This window comes from Notolabrus celidotus, chromosome 13 (genome assembly GCF_009762535.1).
Source record: "Notolabrus celidotus isolate fNotCel1 chromosome 13, fNotCel1.pri, whole genome shotgun sequence".
Taxonomy (NCBI): domain Eukaryota; kingdom Metazoa; phylum Chordata; class Actinopteri; order Labriformes; family Labridae; genus Notolabrus; species Notolabrus celidotus.
This window is the reverse complement of record NC_048284.1, coordinates 1,684,066-1,704,571: the sequence shown is the minus strand read 5'-3', so window position 1 is coordinate 1,704,571 and position 20,506 is coordinate 1,684,066. Positions and strand designations below refer to the sequence as shown.

At 45.6% G+C, this 20,506-nt stretch overlaps 1 protein-coding gene across 4 annotated transcripts in view; it reads left to right on the top strand.

Annotated features, from left to right (window-relative positions):
* arid1b (AT rich interactive domain 1B (SWI1-like)) overlaps positions 1-20,506 on the top strand; it is a 41,998-nt gene that overhangs the window by 13,325 nt on the left and 8,167 nt on the right. Inside the window, exons 3-14 of one of the 4 annotated variants that reach the window (XM_034699204.1) lie at positions 581-871; positions 6,206-6,346; positions 6,497-6,610; positions 11,831-12,077; positions 12,175-12,258; positions 12,348-12,497; positions 12,588-12,942; positions 14,107-14,174; positions 14,220-14,312; positions 14,414-14,523; positions 17,117-17,281; positions 19,196-19,405. In XM_034699204.1, coding sequence (XP_034555095.1) covers positions 581-871; positions 6,206-6,346; positions 6,497-6,610; positions 11,831-12,077; positions 12,175-12,258; positions 12,348-12,497; positions 12,588-12,942; positions 14,107-14,174; positions 14,220-14,312; positions 14,414-14,523; positions 17,117-17,281; positions 19,196-19,405 — 2,028 coding nt within the window. Of the gene's footprint in view, positions 1-580; positions 872-6,205; positions 6,347-6,496; positions 6,611-11,830; positions 12,078-12,174; positions 12,259-12,347; positions 12,498-12,587; positions 12,943-13,466; positions 13,650-14,106; positions 14,313-14,413; positions 14,524-17,116; positions 17,282-19,195; positions 19,406-20,506 lie in introns of all 4 variants that reach the window. The other 3 variants (XM_034699202.1, XM_034699203.1, XM_034699205.1) reach the window with 3 other exon arrangements.

Below are 20,506 nucleotides of genomic sequence, written 5' to 3'. Positions count from 1 at the left end.
AGCTTGCACCTCAGTACCAGCACCTCGTCCTTGCCTCCTCCTCCTCAGCTCACAGGGAACATCGGGCCTAGCATCGTTTAGCATCGACATGCTACGGGCTGCTAACAGCTGATCTCGTATGTAAACAATGTTACCATGTTTACACAGGATCTCTGGACACACACGGGAACAAAAATAGTAAAACCCCCCCTGCAAACGTAGCCAGTTTGGTGTCCATGGCCAACAAGTGAGTCATTGAAAGTCCTGACAGGCTCCAAATACAAAGAGAACCAAACAGATATAAGAACAACGAAGAGAGAGCTGCTGCAAGCAGACACTCGAGCGGCGCCAAGCAACGGAAACGTTGATGAAGAACTCAACTCTCCAAGAAAAGCTTTTGTTATTAATCCACATTTAGAAATGAAACACAGAAGGAAGCGGTTTTAAGTCAAATTCGTGGACACACTTTGAGAGCTGCTCAACATGAGGGGGAAATATCTTAAGGGTGACGTAGCCGTTTCAAATGTTTTCACGTCGGTGTAAAAGTCGGAACCTGCAGTTTTGCAAAGTTTCTGATCTGTGCGTAATTTCTCTCCACCAGGTGGTGTCCATGGACCCGATGGCGATGAAGCGCGCGCAGCTCTACGGCATGACCAGCAACCCGTACACCCAGCAGCAGCAGCAGGTGGCGCAGCAACAGCAGCAGGTGGTGCAACAGCAGCAGGTGGTGCAACAGCAGCAGGTGGCGCAGCAACAGCAGCAGCAGCAGCAGCAGCAGGGGGCGCCGTACCCCGGACAGTCTTACGGAGCCCCGACCCCTCACAGATACCCGATGGGGATGTCCAGCAGAGGGCAGATGGGGATGGGCGGGATGCAGTACCCTCAGCAACAGGTAGGAGGCGCTCTGTCGTGATATTCTTGTAGCAGCTGTTATGAAACATTTCTGAAAGGAAGGAGATTAGTTGATATTTGGAGGTCTTGTAGATATTTTCTGATCAGAGCTGTGGACTAGCTGGCAGACTCACTGGTACCAGATGGGTCCTCTGAGTTTCAGAATGTATTTGAGGCTTTTTAGAATAAATAGAAACACAGATTTCACTGTGAGTTAATGACCATTAACAGGTTGGAAGGATGCTGAAATATCCACACCAAGACCACCAGGATGATGATGATAGGTTTGTTGGAACGGGCTGAACTCGCTGCCTCCTCCATGAATCTGCCCGTCGTCATTGTCTCTGAGTTACAGCGCTGCGTTTGTTCCTCTGCCGAGTCACTGTGGACGAGGCGCTCTGAGGACAACAGAGCTGCCACTGTTGTTGTCAGACCACATGGCCTGAGCTGATCCAGGACAGGCCGGGCCGGGCCGGGTCAGGCTATTCTCAGTGCAGACTGGGCTGCGTCTATTTTTAGACTCCAGACTGCTGGTTTGGTTTTTTACTGACGATGGATGCGTCACTTACAGAAACATGAAACAGCACTTTTTCTTTTGTTTTTAGTAGAAACCAGAGCAGGAGGAACAGATCCGATCACTTTGAAAGATAAAAGAGGAGTGGAGAAGGTTCCAGGTCACAGCTGCAGCACATCTGTACGATCAGAAGGATCCAGAGAAACAAGAAGTCTGCAGATGAACAGACGTGTTCTCAGAATGGATGGTAGAGCAGAAAATACTTCAAGAATTTATAGTTTCTGATGCATTCTGTGCTCAAAAGGTCCAAATTTGAACTTCTAAAATGTGTTAATTGATGTTTTTTCGACCTCAGTGCTCCATCATACATGAGCTTGTTGGTTTGTCTTGATGTGCACACAGATGCAATACTTCTTTTTTGTAGACGTGTTAACAATACACCAAGTATCCATGAACTGATTGTTACAAACGTTGAAGGAAAGAACGTAAGAAAGCTGGAGAGAGACAGGAAATGTGGGGAGTAAAGAGCGGGGGAGACCAAAGGCTGTGTGATAAATGGGCGTAGTATCCGTGACATCACCTGTCTGTATCTGATGCCGATCGTCGGCAGGTGCCATATTGGAAATGCCGAACTCAAGCTAACTTCTGTCGAGCTAGCGTGAGGTAAAGAGGCGGGCTTTGAGCCTCCTTGCTAACAGCTATGTGTTCCCACCAAGCGGCAACCTCCGGTCTAAAAATATGAGTCCAATGCAAAAGTGTTAAAAGCTGCAGTTCATGGAGTGTCCACTAGAGGCTGGCTCCAGAAGTACCGGAAGCCACATACACATGAATGGGAAAAAGCCGATCTTTACAGCAGAAATAAGCATATTTACAGCCTGGTACAAAAGATGAGTGTAGTCTGGATAGCTCATTTATCGATCGGCTCACACTGTGAGGGGGGTGAATGTTTTTGTAACGCGGCAATTTCAAAGATATTGAGATTACGAGTCGTCCAATGAGAGGCTCAGCTGACAGGCGGGAACACTGTAGCTGTTGGCGAGGAGGCTCAAACTCCGCCTCTTTACGTCAAACTGGCTCGACAGAAGCAATATGGCTGCCGCCGCCGATTTGCCTCAGACAGCGCTTCAGAAACAGATGGGTGACGTCACGGATACTACGTCCATATTTTATACAGTCTATGGTTCCCGCCTGTCAATTAAGTCAGCCACGCCCTTATTTGGGCAAAACTCGTAAGTTTGTCACCCCTGAAAATACAGAGTTGTAAAAAATTCACCCTGTACAGTGTGTACTGATAGAGAAGTTAGCTATTCAGACCAAGCAGCAACCTCCTGCCGCGAGAATTGAAGCCAGTGCGGAAGTGTTAAAAACTGCAGTTCATCAAGCGTCCACTAGAGGCTGCAGAAACACAGGAAACCACAATTTTGTTGAATCTGCTAATTGTAAATATGTTGAGTGAATATTGCAAAGTTTGGGTCCAGCTTAATTTGTAAAGGTTGTTTCAACATATTTACTAAGGTAGGATCTGACTTCATTGTCTTGGGTCACAATAACTTGTATAATATGATTATGGATAGCTTCTTTATTTATTTTGTAAGTTATATTTTTGGGCTTTTTGGCCTTTATTGACAGGACAGCTGAAGAGAGACAGGGAATGTGGGGAGTAGAGAGTGAGGGAACACATGCATCAAATGGTCGACCGGCTGGGAGTCGAACCAGCGACCTCTGCAATGAGGACTATAGCCTCGATATGTGGGGCACTTAGACCGCTAGTCCACCAGCGCCCTGACATCCCTATATTTAACCTTTTTGAGGCGATCCTGCATAAAGAAGAAGAAAGGTACTTTATTGATCCCCAGGGGGGAAATTCTATTTTTTCACTCGTGCTATATTGGACATGCTACACATACAGTTTTTTTGGTATATACATACAATGCACACACATGCAGTGAACATGCTTAGGGAGAGATGTCAGAGTGAGGATACTGCCGTCAACCAGCGCACCCCGAGCAGTTGGGGGTTCGGTGCCTTGCTCAAGGGCACCTCGGCAGTGCCCAGGCAGGTGAACCAGCACCTCTCCAGCCACCAGTCCACTTGCCAAACTTCGTCCATACTGGGACTCGAACCGGCAACCCTTCGGTTCCCAAGCCAAGTCCCTATGGACTGAGCTACTGCCGCCCCAAAAATGAAACTCTCTGTATTTCTACTCTGAAGATGAGGAGATGAGCTCCCTATGAGCACACAATGCCTTTTCTCCTTTTCTGCATGTATTACAACATCATGGCTCAGTAGTAGTAGAGTCCACGTGCTGAACTGGTCTGCCCCAGTCCTGACTTGTCACCGATTGCAACAGAAAAACCGTCAAAGGAGACCCTGAACTGAGCAGCAACATTTTAGTGTCCCAACCTTTTGGAGTTGAAGTAATAGAAATATCCCAGTTAAGGTTTTGTACTCTGATCCCCCTCCATCACTCAGCTGGTGTTTTTCAGATGCTGTATTTAAATCCTCTTAGTTTTAACAGCTCTGTCTGTGATTCCTCTGTCAAGTAAAACTGATACTGGATCATCTCTTCAGGCTCCTCGGCCTCTTTGTTCCATCGAGTGTGGAGCAGATTTCAGGATCTCTTCTCAGACGTTGTAGATTTCTCAGATCACACTTATCTCCCCCTGAGCGCCCTCCTCCTCCTCCTCCTCCTCCTCCTCCTCCTCCTTGCTGTGATGCCGCCTCGCTCCCTGAAGCGTCCCGCAGAGCCGCCGCTGTCACCGCTGACGTTGTTACATCATTACAGGTTGACAGACGTGTTGCTCCGAGTTCAGCCTCGGGGAGTTTTGTGTCGGTGTTGTCATCTGTGCTCGATGAAGACAGCCGCCGAGGCAGAGGAGGAAGGGTAATGACTTTTTCTGCGAGCGGGGCCCCAGGTGGCCCCCGGACTTGTCCTTTATTAACTCTCTGATTCCTCGTGAAATTGGATGTCTAGCGGTCGGCGTCTGCCTCTCCGAGCCGCTCAGATTGATTCTGGTTTCAGGAGGTTTCTCCTCCGGTCGACTCTCTGATCGCTGCGGAACGTTTAGAGAAAGTTTTGAACTGTTTTCATCCTTCGTTAAAGAAAAAGGTCTCATCCTACTTCAAACTGTCCACTCACACTGATTTAAAACAGATCACTTCTGATCAACAGATTATTGAAATGATTCAGTCGAACTTTTCAGTCAGCTGATGGTGTCAGACTGTCTGTCAGCTGCTTTCATCACTCTGATGTTACACCACGGTTACTGACAGTCTGAGGAGCTCATGAGCAAGGCAGTTAATCCTCCTCTCTCAGATTGCAGACGGGTTACGTCTGATTACATTTCTGTGTTCGCTCCTGAGGAGGAGGAGGAGGAGGAGGAGGGTTTGATCGTCTGAGGAGGAAAGTGTTGATTCCACCAGGCCATCTGTATTTTATTTTAATGTGCAGTGAATGTAAATGTGGAGGTTTGAGAGTGTCTCTTTTAAGATGTTTTGAGACAGGAGGAACTTTACCCCTGAAATACGTGTGTTTCAACCGGTGGACCCAGGGTTTAAATTTAGTTCAGGGGTAGATAATCTCCCCCCCTAAGAAGCCCCCGTTAGAAAAAAAAAATTCTCAAATTTTTTTTCTAAAATTTTTTTTTTCTAAAATTGTTTTTCAAATTTTTTTCTCAAATGTTTTTTTCAAAAATTTTTCTCAAATTTTTTTTCAAATTTTTTTTTCAAAATTTTTTTTCAAATTTTTTTTTCAAAATTTTTTGGGTCAATTTTATTTTTCAAAATTTTTCATCAATTTTTTTTTTCAAAATTTTTTTTTTCAAAATTTTTGTACAAAATTTCTTTTCAAAATTTTTTTTCAAAATTTTCCAAAAAACATTCACAGTCATTGTTTTTTCCATCAGTGATTCACTTGATTTCTCTTTCTTTCATTAGTTTTTATTTGTTCTATCTTTTTTGTATGTGTGTGTACTTTTCAAAAGAAGAAGCTGTGATTCTCTTGATTTAGCAGCTTGTAACAGTAGTCTTCTCTCAGCCCACCGTGAATGCGTCTCTCCTCCCGGTGTTCCGCTTTTAAAAGTGACCCTGTAAACTGGAGACCTTCAGCTGAGCGTGTCAGTGTTTGTGGAGTTTACACAGCTGTTGAAACACAGAGGGAGTTCCTGGGAATGCAAACTAGTTAAGTTTTTATTAAGATTTCAAAATATCCTCATCAGATATTTAATGATCGTCTTAAGACGTATATGAGGGATGCATCCGGCTGAGAGTCTCCAGTTAACAGTTTAAACCAGAACACCGGCCGATCTCTGCCACAGCTTTTTGAGTTCAAAAGGATTTTAAAGCCGTGTTGAAACGTCTTTGCTACTCGCGCTTATCTCCTCTCACGTGTTGATTCAGTGAATCCATCTGTGATGAAATATAGCACCATCTAAAACAGCGCCAGCTGAGTCTCTTCATGCTAACAGGCTAACTGTTGTGTTGCTCATAATGATACCTGCCTGTCCGTCTGCTTCTATGGTGTCATTTGTGATGAATGGCATTCCTCTTTGTGTTACTGCCCTCTACTGGTCTGGTGGTGTAGTGCATTTACTTTTTTTCTCACCATACGTCACTGGCCTGATTTACACAATCTACCCGGAACTCATTTTGGTTCAAACAACAAGTAAATGAGTCACATCAGAACATCACAAGCAAATAGCACGCTATGAAAACAACAACCCGTTAACGCTGACAGCCGTACTTTGATTTATTTAATATTTAATAAATCAAATGTTGGTATCAGAGCCTCGTCCTCCTGACGGTCTGTGTCTGTGTCCTCAGATGGGTTCTCAGTACGGTCAGCAGCAGACTGTGGGCGGTTACTGTCGGCCAGGCCAGCCGCCTTACTTCAGCCCGCCACAACGGCAGCCCGCCGCCCCGAGCCAGCCGCCATACATGCAGCCACGCCCACTTCCCCAACAGGTACCACTCCAACAACGAAGCACGTCCCACTGAGGCGTCTTAAAAAAGAGAAAAGAAACCACGATACAGAACAGAGAGAGGGTCAACAAACAAAAAGACATTTAGACATTTTGCAGCTTTAATGCTCCGTCTTTGTCTGTTTTGATCCAGGAGGTACCACAAGAGGCGTATGGTGGGCGGGGCCAGTCTGCCGCAATGACTCCTGGGAAATTGAACCACGAGGAGTTGGGTTTGAGCCAGCAGGAGCGTCCGTCCAGCCTCCCTGTGAGTTTGAACTCTGCAGAGTCAGTCAGAGGCGAGGAGAGAAAGTTAGGGTAGAGAGACTAAAAACTTGTGGTCGCTCTCTTCGTTTTATTTTGAAACCGTGCTTCTTGTTTCCTGTGTTGCTGTTTTAAAGCAACACAGTCAGTTCTCTGACTGAACTTTGATTCAGATTCAAACAGCTCTGCGTGAACTCGTGGGCTCTCTGTACCCTGAGAGCGGGCTGCCAGGCTGGGTCTAAACGCTCCTTTATTTAGCAGCCGAGCAGGCGGCTAAAGACATGGCGGCTGCAGCTGATGAAGATGCACCCAACACATCGACGAAACCTGGGCGGCATGGACAGAACCAAGCAGCAACCAAAGCCAACATGCTCAAACTGCAGTTCCTCGAGTGTCCACTTGGGGCTGTCTCCAAAAGCAAAGAAAACCTGCTCAAGCTCATATTAAAATGTCCCGTTTTGAAAGTTATATTTTTGGGCTTTTACACTTTTAGACGTTTTTCTACCAGAGGAACTTTACCCCCGAACTACATGTGTTTCGACTGGAGGACCCAGGGTCTAAATTTAGTTCAGGGGTAGATAATCTCCCCCCCTGAAAAGCCCTTGTTAGGGGGATAGTACTTTTCAAAGCACTTGTAACAGTAGTATTCTCTCAGCCCACCGTGAATGCGTCTCTCCTCCCGGTGTTCCGGTTTTAAAAGTGACCCTGTAAACTGGAGACCTTCAGCTGAACGTGTCAGTGTTTGTGGAGTTTACACAGCTGTTGAAACACAGAGGGAGTTCCTGGGAATGCAAACTAGTTTAGTTTTTATTAAGATTTCAAAATATCCTCATCAGATATTTAATGATGGTCTAAAGACGTTTATGAGGGATGCATCCGGCTGAGAGTCTCCAGTTAACAGGGTCGCCGTTTAAACCAAAACACCGGCCGATCTCTGCGATCACGGCTTTTTGAGTTCAAAAGGATTTTAAAGCTGTGTTGAAAAATCTTTGCTACTCGCGCTTATCTCCTCTCACGTGTTGATTCAGTGAATCCATCTGTGATGAAATATAGCACCATCTAAAACAGACCAGCTGAGTCTCTTCATGCTAACAGGCTAAATGTTGTGTTGCTCAGAATGATACCTACCTGTCCGTCTGCTTCTATGGTGTCATCTGTGATGAATAGCATTCCTCTTTGTTTTACTGCCCTCTACTGGTCTGGTGGTGTAGTGCATTTACTTTTATTTCCTCCTTTACTTTTATGTCACTCGCCTGATTTACACAATCTACCTGGGACTTCAGCCCATGGTCGAAACACAGACAACAATGGGGGCACAGGAACCTTTTAGTTCAGGGTGAAGTATTTCTGGGGGCTAAAAGACCCCGGAACTCTTACTTGAAATGCACCTTAAGATGACAGCAGTAGAGGATTTATGCATGAATCATCGCATTGTGAGTTGAATTTACTGTCTAATCCCTTGAAACACTGGCTGGAGGTAAGTTCAGATGAAAGCAGGACAAACTTTCCTCTTCATGTCGTTACGTACAGAGTCAAAACAGTCGTTGTAAAAGTTCCTTCCTTCGTTGGTGCAGACGGACCTGATGAAGCTTCTGCATCATGAAGTCGTTACTTCAGCATCCTTTAATCACTACCTGTCATTAAGTCTCAGCAGGGTCTGTTTATTTCGGGCTCATAGTGCCATAGTAAGCTGCCACTCACACACGGCTGCTTTCTGGAACAACCTTCAGAACCGGCTGACTGTGAACGCTCCTCTTTCTATCCGTCCCCCCACTGTTGTTCCTTCCCCCTCTCCTCCATCCATCCTTCTCTCCTCACCGCCTCTTTCTTTCTCTCTGTATCCTCTCTCTCATTTTCTCCCCTCTACCTCTCTCTCCTTCTCTCAGTCTCTGCATTTTCCTGCCTCCGTCCGTCCTTCCTTCCTTCCTTCCTTCCTTCCTTCCTTCCTTCCTTCCTCTCTTTCGGAGCCTCCTTTTGAAGTCATGGGTGCTGATGCAGTTGCCATGGCGACAGGCGGAGGGGAGACGACGAGAATGAGAAAAAATTAAAAAAAAGAATCAGCTGCACCCGAAGGCCTCGCAGACTCTGTTGACTTTGTGATGTTCAGTTCGGCGTTTAGCGTTTGAAAATGAGCGTAGCCGGTGTTACGTTGATTTCTGCTGCCTGTCAATCAGTGGATCTAATGTTAACTATGTAAAACGTCTGATCTTCGTAGAGGTTTAACCTTGTAGTAAAGCCAACATGCAGCCTGTGGTTGATTGATTTGAAGATATTGGAATCAAAATTTGAAGATTAGTTTGTGAATTTGTCAAATCAAGACTTGTACCATGTTGAAAATGTTGCATCTTTTCATCCAAATGACCTCAGAAATAGGAAAACATAGTTGTTTCGTTTTTAACTTTTAAAGATGACATCAGACTCTGCAATGCTCATCAATTTGGGTTTTAGCACAGACTGTTCCTTTAGATATAAAATGGATGTAACCACTGTGATATCAACCATTGGACTTGGACTAGACTTGTACTTATATAGTGCTTTTCTAGTCTGTCTGACCACTCAAAGCGCTTTTTACACTACTCGTCACATTCACCCATTCATACCCATTCACTCACTGATGGTAGAGGCTGCTACAGTGAGGGACCATCAGTGCTAGCTAATCTCATTCGTTCACATTCACACACCTCTGAACAACAGAGGAAGCAATTCAGGGTTCAGTGTCTTAGTCAAGGACACTTCGGCATGTGACTGCCAGAGCTGGGATCAAACCGCCAACCTTCAGATTGATAGACGACCGACTCTACCCACTGAGCCACAGCCGCCCCCATTGGTTTGCTGACTTTCATTTTAAGTCTTAAAGCCTCTGGTAACCCAAATCAACAAAAGTGTTCTACCTATGATATTTCAGACCGTATGTAAATACTAAAAACTATGTAAAAATATTAGAACTCAACTTCAATTTTCAAATACGTTCAATTAAGTTTTCTGACACGTTTTCACACTGGGTTTTTAGGGGGCTGGTTTAACCTGATATTTATTAAGTAATAGATATCCAACCAATCAGAAATGAAACACTGAGTCACGTGCACACATGTTCAACAAAAGTTGGTTTTCTGAAGCTATTCCTGAAAAGAGGGCGGAGCTTATGGATGTTCTGAAGCATAGTGTGTATAATAAATTGGCGTAGTCTCCGTGACGTCACCCGTCTGTTTCTGGAGCCGATCGTCGGCGGGCGCCATATTGGAAACGCTGAACTTATCCTAATTTTGTCCGAGCTTGTGTGAGGTAAAGAGGCGGGCCTTTAGCCGTTTCGCTACCAGCTACAGTGTTCTCGCCTGTCAATCAAGTCAGCCACGCCCTTATTTGGGCAAAACTTGTAAGTTTAATATCTTTGAAAATACTGAATTATAAAATAATTTACCCTGTACAGTGTGTGCTGATAGAGAAATGAGCTCCTCAAACCTAAACTGTTTTTTTGAACCAGGCTGTCAACATGTTTATTTCTGTTGTAAAGATCGTCTTCTTTGAATGGGTGTGTATGTGGTTTCTGGTGTTTCTGCAGCCAGCCTCTAGTGGACGCTAGATGAACTGCAGTTTTTAGCACTTTGGCATGGGCTTCATATTTTTCAGACCGGAGGTTGCCGCTTGTTCTGAAGTTTAAAATCAGACCAACCGACTAGCCTATAGGTGAGAAAACACCTTTTAAAAACAGTCAAACATACAAAGCGTAATGTATGATGAATGTACCACAGCTAAACAAAGTATCGCAGAGTCAGGATTGATGAGTTTGGCTAGCATTAGCAGAGCTAGCACAGTAACATCCTCATACCTGTGCTGGATCCTCTTTGCGCTGGTGGAGTGGTTATGTCAGTTTAACCAGAACCAGCCTACATACAACTTTTACTAGATCAACATACTGCCAAACCACGCCCACTACCTGATGACATCATCACCTGTGTCTGTTTACATCCAGGTAGTAGAGCGTCATAGCGTTATAGCAGCAGCCATCTATTCTGGCGACCAAGGGTGATTACGTTTGTTTGATGTTTTTGTTTCAGGATGTAAACATGTTTGCTCTATGGGGACTGACTCACTTTTGGACACAGCCTCTAGTGGACACTTGAGGAACTGCAGTTGTTGGCGCTTTTACTTTGAAAAATGTTAAAGAAAGATGGAGGAAAAAGAGGAACAGAAAGTGGGAAGAATAGGGTGGAATGATGGAAAGGGAGGAGGAGAAACGGAGAGAAGAGGAAGGTCGAGTAAGAAAGACAAACTCTGTGTATCTGCAGCTCACTCTTTATAATTAGAACAAACCAGGAGTGTGTGAGTGTGTGTGTATGTGTGTGTGATGCAGCGCAGCCTCTGATTGGCTGAGCTGTTGGCAAGGGGTGGAATGAAGGAGGGAAGATGGGATTCTTTGCTGTGATTGGCTGGATCGAAGCCCAGGGGCAGATGGGAGATTTCAGCGCAGTGCTTCTCTTCTTCTTCTTTGACTCTCCTCCTCCTCTTTTCCTTCCTTTCCACTTCTCCTTTTTCTCTTTTCTTTTCATCATCTCTTTCCCTTTTCCCCACCCCTTATTCTTTCAGTCCTTATCTTAATTTTGTCCAGTGTTTCCACAGTTTCTATTTATTTCCCTACCAGATGTCCCCTCTCCTCCTCACTTTTTCTCCTCTTTCTCATGTTCCCACCTCTCTCCTTTTCTCTTTCTCCCCTTCTCAAACTCTCCCTCTCTTTGATCTACAACTCCTTTCATTTGTTCCTCTCTTTTTCACTTCTGTTGCTCTCTTTCTTCAGTGAACTGGAAACTTTCCTTTTTGTCTGAAAAGTCACTGAATGATTAATATTTACCAACATATTCAACATAACTATGTAGAATCTGTCATCCAGGACTGGACTATTGTATGGGAGGTGGTTTCTGTTTGGAGTCTGAGTAGTATCGACCAATCGGGTGTCAGCAGGCTTTGGCGTCTGCAGGAAAAACAGTCAGTATGGAGAGCAAAAGCAGGAGGAACACAATCCAGAGTAATGACTCACCAGAAACAGATGAACAGGCGCTCCTCTGAAGGATGTAATGAACCAATCAATGGAGCGGTGCATTTCACTTCCCTTTTGATCTGAACACACGGTCACTTTCCAAGTTGCTGATTGGACCGTAAATAACACACACACTATAATTGATTTATGACGAACGTCCACATTGAGCAGCCGATGTGTCGTCTGTTTCAGGATCTGTCCGGCTCCATCGATGACCTGCCCACCGGCACAGAGGCAGCGGTGAGTTCAGGGCCGTCTGGATCCGGCAGTGCTCAGGGCGACCAGGGGACGCCAGCCCGCTCCCCCTTCTCTCCTCATGTGTCACCCCGACTCCCCCCTCCAGCTCGGACCGGACCCTCCCCGTCTCCCTCGCTGTCCCCTGCTGGATCCAGCAACCAATCACGATCTGGACCTATGTCTCCCGCCAGCAGTGGACCAGGTAGGACGATGAGATCCAGATTTATTCAGAGCTGCTTCTTTTGTTAGGACAGTTTGTAGAGTAAACAAGTTCCTCTCTCCCTATCTGTCTCTCTCAGGCTCTCAGCTGGGTCCTCAGGTCCCTGGTCCTGGATCAGACGTTGGTCCTCACCCTTCCCAGTCTGCCATGATACAGGACAGAGGTACTGACCCATCAGAATCATACTTCTTAAAGACAAATAAATCAACTTCAGCTCATCATCTGTCTTCTCTCGTCTGCTCTTGTCTTCAGGTTTTCCTCCCTCCATGCAGCGTAGCACCCAGGGGCCTCAGTTTGCGCCCCAGCAATCAGCACCCATGTCCCCTCAATCCCAACCAGGGGGGCCCATGCACCACAGCTCCTACCAGCAGGCTAGCTCATATGGCCAGTACGGACCCCCAGGTAAACACAGAGACCTGGGAATAAAAAAACACTTCAATAACTGCACAAAGGTGAAACTTAAACACGTGAAATCCTCCTCTTCCTCTCTAGGTAACTTCCCCCGGCCCCCCCACTATGGTGGAGCGCCCAGTGCCAACTACAGCACCCCTGTCCAGGGTTCCAGCTTAGCCAACAGCTTGGGTTTGAACGCCAGCAGTCCCATGCACGGGCAGGGTCCGTCCACGCCAGCAGGCCGCGGTCCAGGACCAGGACCCGGAGGTCGGCAATACCCTGCAGGAGGGGGCGCCATGGCTCCCACCTCCCCTGGCATGCCACAGTCTGCAGGGCAGGGCATGGGGCCTCCGGGGCCTAACGCTGGTCGTAAACTACCCGAGGTGGGACCCAATGCCGGACCGAGTGCCAACTCCTCGTTATCCTCGACGTCTGCCACAGGCGCCCCGGGGAGGTGAGTGTTCACGATGCCGTTCCTTAATCACAGAGTGACACAGGACTTCCACCAGATCTGTGTCCGGTCCCTCTCTGATCCTCTGCGGTCCGGCTCCGTGCTCGCTCGTCCGTCAACACCCACTGGTTGCGTTTTGCAGATCAGAGATGCAGCCGGAATGCAACTGAGCGGATCCAGTGGAAGTTAACACATTGACTATAATAGAAACCTATCAGATCCGGTGCTGTGACGGATTGGAGACGGACCAGACACGGATCTGGTGGAATTTGGCCATGAAGGTCTACCTCTGCTCTCTTCATGTTTGCTTGTTTTTTTAGTTCATAATACAGTTAAAAAGTTCTGGGACGGGATGGTGTGTTTAAGGCTGCTCTGATATCTGAGCTTTGACAACAGAAGTGATGAGATTTAAAACAAACTTCTCTTTTTACTGTCTGAAGCTGCAGAAAGTCAAAACCCTGGACCAAATCTCAGTTTCTGTTACCTCTCCCCCCATCCCTCGATCCCTCCTCCTCTTCCTCCTCCAGGCCTCCCTTTGCTCGCTCACCGGCCGTCCACACCCAGTCTTGGCCCGGGAGCCGGCCTGCTCCCTCTCCTACACCTCACCCCTCTCACCCTCACCACTATCCTCACGCTCCTCCCCACCACTCACAGCAGGGATCGTATGCTCAGCCACAGCCCACCATGCAGACCCCCTCAGAGCATTATGGGTAGGTTTGGTAGCAGAGCCTGACAGATGCTCAAAATTCCAAAGCATTAGAACAGAAAGTTGTGTGTTGGTGTCAGGCTCTGCTGCATTCAGAGAGGCTATGGGATGTTTTACTAACCTGACACTTTGTCCTGCATGGCTTCAGAGGTTCTGCTGCTGCTGATGTGTCTTCATGAGAAAACAACTCTAACTTTTCTTCATCCACAGCTGCTTCAAGCCTCTTAAAGTTAAAGTAGGAGTCTGAGCTCAGTCCACCTGACCAGCTGAGACGATAACAAATCCTTCTTTCTCTTCTCTAAGAGTTTCAGCTGTGTCTTTGTCTCTAACTGCACGGGTCCTGGAGACACAAATGTTCCTCTTCTTTTACCTCAAATTAACCTCCTGCATGAAAGCTGCAGTCTCAACAGTTTGATCATAACTGATGATGATAAAAACCTTTCTTCTTCTGTGGTGTCCAGGCAGGGCAGCTACATGGGAATGCCACCAATGGGAGGAATGGGCCCTGGAGGTCCTGGAGGGCCTGGAGGTCCTGGAGGGCCTGGAGGGCCTGGAGGGCCTGGAGGGCCTGGAGGGCCTGGAGGGCCTGGAGGTCCGTACAGCCAGCAACCAGGCGGCAACTCCGGGAGGATGACCCCACAGGGACCTCCCTACAACCATCCCTCAGGTAGGCACACAGATCCAAATGCCTGTCAGAGTACTTTGGTGACTGCTTTTCCATCATTGATTGAGTTTTATTTCTGAATAACCTCATGATTTCTCTCTCAGGTCCCATGATGATGTCAGTGGACGGGATGGGCGCCCATCCAGATGTCAAACAGAGAGTGGAGCTTATCAAAGATGGCATCTGTCCTGTTTCTGAACCTCTCAAACCTAAGGTGTGTTTTTTTTCCTTTAACTGTTTACTGAGAGTTTTTGCACGGCCAGTCACCCTAGCCCCTACTTTAGATGAGCAGTGATCATTTATGCAGAGATGCAGGGTGTAAATGTATTTCAGCCTTAGAGAAGGGAAACCTTAACTTACAATTTGTATAAATAAATTGAGTGTCCTTCAGTGGAGAAAATAAAATGTTGTGCAATAAAGATGCCCTTCCAACTAGGGAATGTAATGAAGGAGCCCTGCTGGTTATCCTCCCAGTAGAGAAAATGTATGGTCCATTTAGTCTACCTCTTCAGTGGAGAAAATGGGGAGGACAATGATAAGGATTGCTTGGTGTCCTAGTAGAGAAAACCCAATGATCGTCCTTGCTTGGTATCTTTCAAGTGGAGAAAACACAATTAAGGCTATTGCTTGCTCTGCAGCTTGTGGAGAAAAATAATTATGACTCCTTCCTGGTGTCCTTCTAGCTGAGAAAAGCCATTAGGGCTCCAGCCTGGTATCCTTCTAGTGGAGAAAACACAATGATGGCTCCTGCTTGATGTCCTTCTAGTAGAGAAAGCACAATATAGGCTCCCTCTTAGTGTGCTTTAATAAAGGAAACACATAAGGCTCCTGCTTGGTGTCCTTATAGCAGAGAAAACACAATGAAGGGTCTTGCTTGGTCCTTTTTGTAGTGAAAACCAATTTGGCCCTCCACTTTGTATCCCTCTAGTGGAGAAAACAATGACTGTCTCCTTCTTGGTGTCCTTCTAGTAGAGAAAACCCATTAGAGCTCCAGCCTGGTATCCTTCTAGTGGAGAAACTCCAATGACTGTCTCCTGCTTGGTGTCTTAGTAGAGAAAGCCCATTAGAGCTCCAGCCTGGTGTCCTTCTAGTAGAGAAAACACAATGTTGGGTATAGCTTGGTGTCCTTCAAGTGGAGAAAACATCATGATGGGTCCAGTTTTAGTGTCCTTCTAGTAGAGAAAACATAATTATGGCTTCTTCTTGATGTCCTTCCAGTAGAGAAACCCCATTAGGGCTCCAGCCTGGTATCCTTCTAGAGGAGAAAACATGATGATGGCTCCTGCTTAGTGTCTTAGTAGAGAAAACACCATGAATACTACTGCCTGGTGTCCTTTTAGTAGAGAAAACACAGGGATTGCTAAAGCTTGGTGAAATTCTAGTGGAGAAAACACAATGCTAGCTCTTGCTTGGTCCTTTTAGTAGTGAAAACAAATTAGGCCCCCACTTTGTCCCTCTAGTGGAGAAAAAAATGACTGTATCCTGCTTGCTCTCCTTTTATTGGAGAAAACATAATGATGGCTCTTACTTGGAGTCATTTTATTGGAGAAAACATAATGATGGCTCCAGCTTGGTGTCCTTCTCTATTCAAAGATGCTTGAACTTCTTCAGGACAGCAGGTTGTTGACTTTGTAAGAAGCTCCTTCCAGCGAACAGAAAGTCCTCTACTCTCTCCCAGACTGCTAGAATCAGAAAACATCATCCCTCAGACTCTGTGAGCAACAATCACACTGACATGTCAACGTCTTAGTTCAGTCAGTTAGTTCCAGGCAGGAGATGTTTCATCAGGAATGATTCCCTGGTGCTGGGTGTTTTTTGTGTTGATCAGTTTGTTTTCAGCAGCATGGTGTTCGTCACACCTGTCAGGATTTAATCTGGGATCCGCTAGTTGTAGGAGTGTTACAGACAACCCAAAATAAGCCGTTCCTGCCAACAGGAGCTGGAGTTCCCTCAGTCGCTGCTTCTTCTTCTTTGGAGGTTCCTTCTTCTCCAGTTTGTTTTATCTTGTTTTTCTGCACTTGTTAAGTTCACTCTCAGCTCGGCAGCTGCAGAGTTTTGAAATCCTCGTTGCTCTCCTCTGACTTGCCTCTCCTCATTATCCCACAGTGAGGAGTTGGCCTTGATCATAGATCTGTGTAGGATGTGGATGTGGCGTTCAGTACCTGAGACGACTCGTCTTCGTCGTGTGCTTTGACTCGGGTTGGCTTGATGAGAACTGGCTGCTTTGTGTCGCAGAGTTACGGCAGCTCGCCGTCGCTCCTCAGAGACTCCGTCGCTTCTAATTCCTGCCGCGTTTTGTTTTGAGCTGAAGCAGTTTGCTCCTAGTTTGACACTCTGCAGGTTGTTTCTCTTCATGTCATGTCACTGTTGAAAAGGGCGGAAACTTTTAAGCGTAGAATTTCATCGGGCTGTTCTAATTAATAAAAACTCCTCCGGTTTCCTTTGACATATTTTGGAGAAAGGACTGGGAATATTTTCCTTTCCAACACAGATTCTGTTTCCGAAATTATCCGCCAATCTCACATTTAAATCTGATATCTGTGAAAGGCCTTAAATAAAAACAGCTGTGTGAAAGAAAATACATTCTGCCTACAGTTTGACAAAAACTGAGACTGAATTTTTAAGTTCAAGACCTTTTTGGAGAACGTGGCTTCCCTTAAACCCTCAGGACCTTAAACAAAGACATGATTACACTGCAAGCTGAGCTGACATGAGCAGCAGCTCGGCTTGTAGTCCCTCCAGGAAGCCGTCCATGCATGTCTCTCTCTCTCCTCACCACAAGACTCTGCTGTGTTTTTGTATCACAGGACGGGTACGGCTCTCAGGGTGTGTCCAAGCCCCTCACCCCATCCCCCATGTCCCCCAGCTCTGCTAGCCTGTCCTCCTATCACGGGGAGGACAGCGATAGCATCAGCAGCCCCGCCTGGCCAAGGACGTCGACAAGCCCTGTAAGTCCAAAAACACCAAAACGAGTACGTACATTTATTCTTTTACTTGTTTGTGTAAGAGTCAAATCATGATCCTGTTCATAACTGTACCGTACCTCCATCAGTGGGAGGATTAGATTTCTGAATGTGTGCCTACTTTCCCATGACTTGTTTCTTTGCACGATCGCCTGAAAAACAAAAGATTGAGGAGCGTATGATGTGTGACCCTGAAGCCTGATGTTATTGGACAGTTCAATGGTTTATCAGTCAAATGTATTAACTTTACTGCCAACAAGATCAACGTTATCAGAGAATCGTTTTCAAGCCAGAATCTTTTGAATTGGTTCTTGTGGATTTGATTAGTGCCGAAGTCTTAAAATGAGGCGTTTTTCGACCGGAGGAACTTCACCTCGGAACTACATGTGTTTCGACCGGCGGACCCAGGGTCTAAATTTAGTTCAGGGGTAGATAATCTCCCCCCTAAAAAGCCCCTGCTAGGGGGGTAGTACTTTTCAAAGGTCCCGGGATTTTCTGGGGGCGGGGTCTGCAATGCTGAACGTGTCTGATTGGTAGATTAACCGCAGTGTTTTTATTCCGCCCTCCGTCCACAATAACATCACACACATCTGTGATTCACTTGATTTCTCTTTCTTTCATTAGTTTTTATTTGTTCTATCTTTTTTGTATGTGTGTGTACTTTTCAAAAGAAGAAGCTGTGATTCTCTTGATTTAGCAGCTTGTAACAGTAGTCTTCTCTCAGCCCACCGTGAATGCGTCTGTCCTCCAGGTGTTCCGGTTTTAAAAGTGACCCTGTAAACTGGAGACCTTCAGCTGAAAGTGTCAGTGTTTGTGTTGATTAATTCGTTGCTTTTTCCATGTCTTTAACCGCAGGCACAACATTTTCACTTTTTTTCATGTTTTTCTGCTTTTGGTGCACAATTTCAAGTTTCAAGTTTGAGGAAAATTAATTTTTTCGACAGGGTCAACTTTTTTGTCAATTTTTTTGTCATTTTTTTTTCAAAAAAGAATTTTTGTCCCAAAAAAAATTTTGTCCAAAAAAAATGTCAAAAATTTTTTTTGTCAAATTTTTTTGGGTCAAAACATTTGTCAAATTTTTTTTTGTCAAATTTTTTTTTGTCAAAATTTTTTTTTCTCAAATTTTTTTCTCAAAATGTTTTGATCAAATTTTTTTTCAAATTTTTTTTTCAAATTTTTATTCATTTTTTTCCAAAAACCATTCACAGTCATTGTTTTTTCCATCTGTGACGAGTCAGTGTTTGTGGAGTTTACACAGCTGTTGAAACACAGAGGGAGTTCCTGGGAATGCAAACTAGTTTAGTTTTTATTAAGATTTCTAAATATCCTCATCAGATATTTAATGATCGTCTAAAGACGTTTATGAGGGATGCATCCGGCTGAGAGTCTCCAGTTAACAGGGTCGCTGTTTAAACCAGAACACCGGGCGATCTCTACCACGGCTTTTTGAGTTCAAAAGGATTTTAAAGCCGTGTTGAAACGTCTTTGCTACTCGCTCTTATCTCCTCTCACTTGTTGATTCAGTGAATCCATCTGTGATGAAATATAGCACCATCTAAAACAGACCAGCTGAGTCTCTTCATGCTAACAGGCTAACTGTTATGTTGCTCATAATGATACCTGCCTGTCCGTCTGCTTCTATGGTGTCATTTGTGATGAATGGCATTCCTCTTTGTTTTACTGCCCTCTACTGGTCTGGTGGTGTAGTGCATTTACTTTATTTTAATTTGTACAATGTACCTGGGACTTCAGCCTGCGGTCGAAACACAATGGGGGCACAGGAACCTTTTAGTTCTAAAAGACCCTGGAACTCGCACCTAATGTTCCACAGCTGGTTAGATCCAGTCCTCGTTTCTTTATTGTGGCTTGTTTTTGTTGTGCGGTTATTCTCTGATTCTGGCCTGCGTGTCCCGGTGTCTCCAGAAGCCCAGCGCGGCTACCATGACCAACCAGAAGATCACCTGTTTGTACGAGATGGGCTCTGAGCCAGAGAGGAGGATGTGGGTGGACCGGTTTCTGTCCTTCATGGAGGAGAGGGGGACACCTGTCCCTAACCTGCCTGCCGTCGGGAAGAAGCCTCTGGACCTGTGCAGACTCTACCTGTCTGTCAGGGAGATCGGAGGACTGGCCATGGTGAGGAATGGGTTCAGATCTTTGTTTTTACTCATCCTGCAGCCTTTGAATACATTTCTATCAGTTTGAACCACATTTAATCTATTTAATAATTGTGAAGTGCCTGTCAAACGTCCTTTTTGTTCAACCAACAGTCCAAACACAAACATTCAAGTTCCTGTCACAACAAAGAAAAGAAATCTGACACGTCTGAAATACAGAAACTGTTGAATTTGTGGCACTTTTGTCTTGAAAATATGGAAATGGATATATAAATCAATCAATCTTTATCTGTATAACGCCAAATCACAACAAACGTTCTCCTCAGACTCTTTCTAAACAAAGCCGGTCTAGACCGTACTCTAAGATCCAGTCCCATCTTACAGACCGGACTCAGTCTGATCTCATCTTAATCCACCATGAGCATTACACCTCACAGTATTTAGCAAGTTACAGTGGCAAGGACAAACTTCCTTTAACAGGCAAGAAACCTCCAGCAGGACCAGACTCATGTTAGACACACATCTGCTGAGACCGTGTTGGAGAGAGGGATAGAGGGAGATGAAGAGAGAGAGAGATGATAGTGGGGAGACGGATAGTAGTAGTTGTAGCAGCTGGAGTCTGGACCACGTCCACAGCAGCAGAGATCCAGAGGAACCTACGAGACAAGGGAGCTCGGGGACTCCAGAAAGGTCTATGGTTAGTAACTTTAATGGGACAGGAAGAGTTAAAGTGAGAGACAGGCAGAGAGAGGAGAGAGAGGGAAAGACAGGATCCCAGTGTGTCAGTCTAAGCCTATAGCAGCATAACTAAGACCTGGTCCAAGCCTGATCCAGCTCTAACTATAAGCTTTATCAAAAAGGAAAGTTTGAAGCCTACTCTTAAAAGTAGAGAGGGTGTCTGCCTCCCGGACCCTGACTGGTAGATGATTCCAAAGGAGAGGGGCCTGATAACTGAAGGCTCTACCTCCCATACTACTTTTAGAGACTTCAGGTACGATGAGCAGGCCTGCATGTTGGGAGCGTAGAGTTCTAGAGGGGTAATAGGACACTATGAGCTCTTTAAGATATGAAGGTGTCTGATCATTAAGAGATTTGTAGGTCAGGGCTAAAGGAGACATCA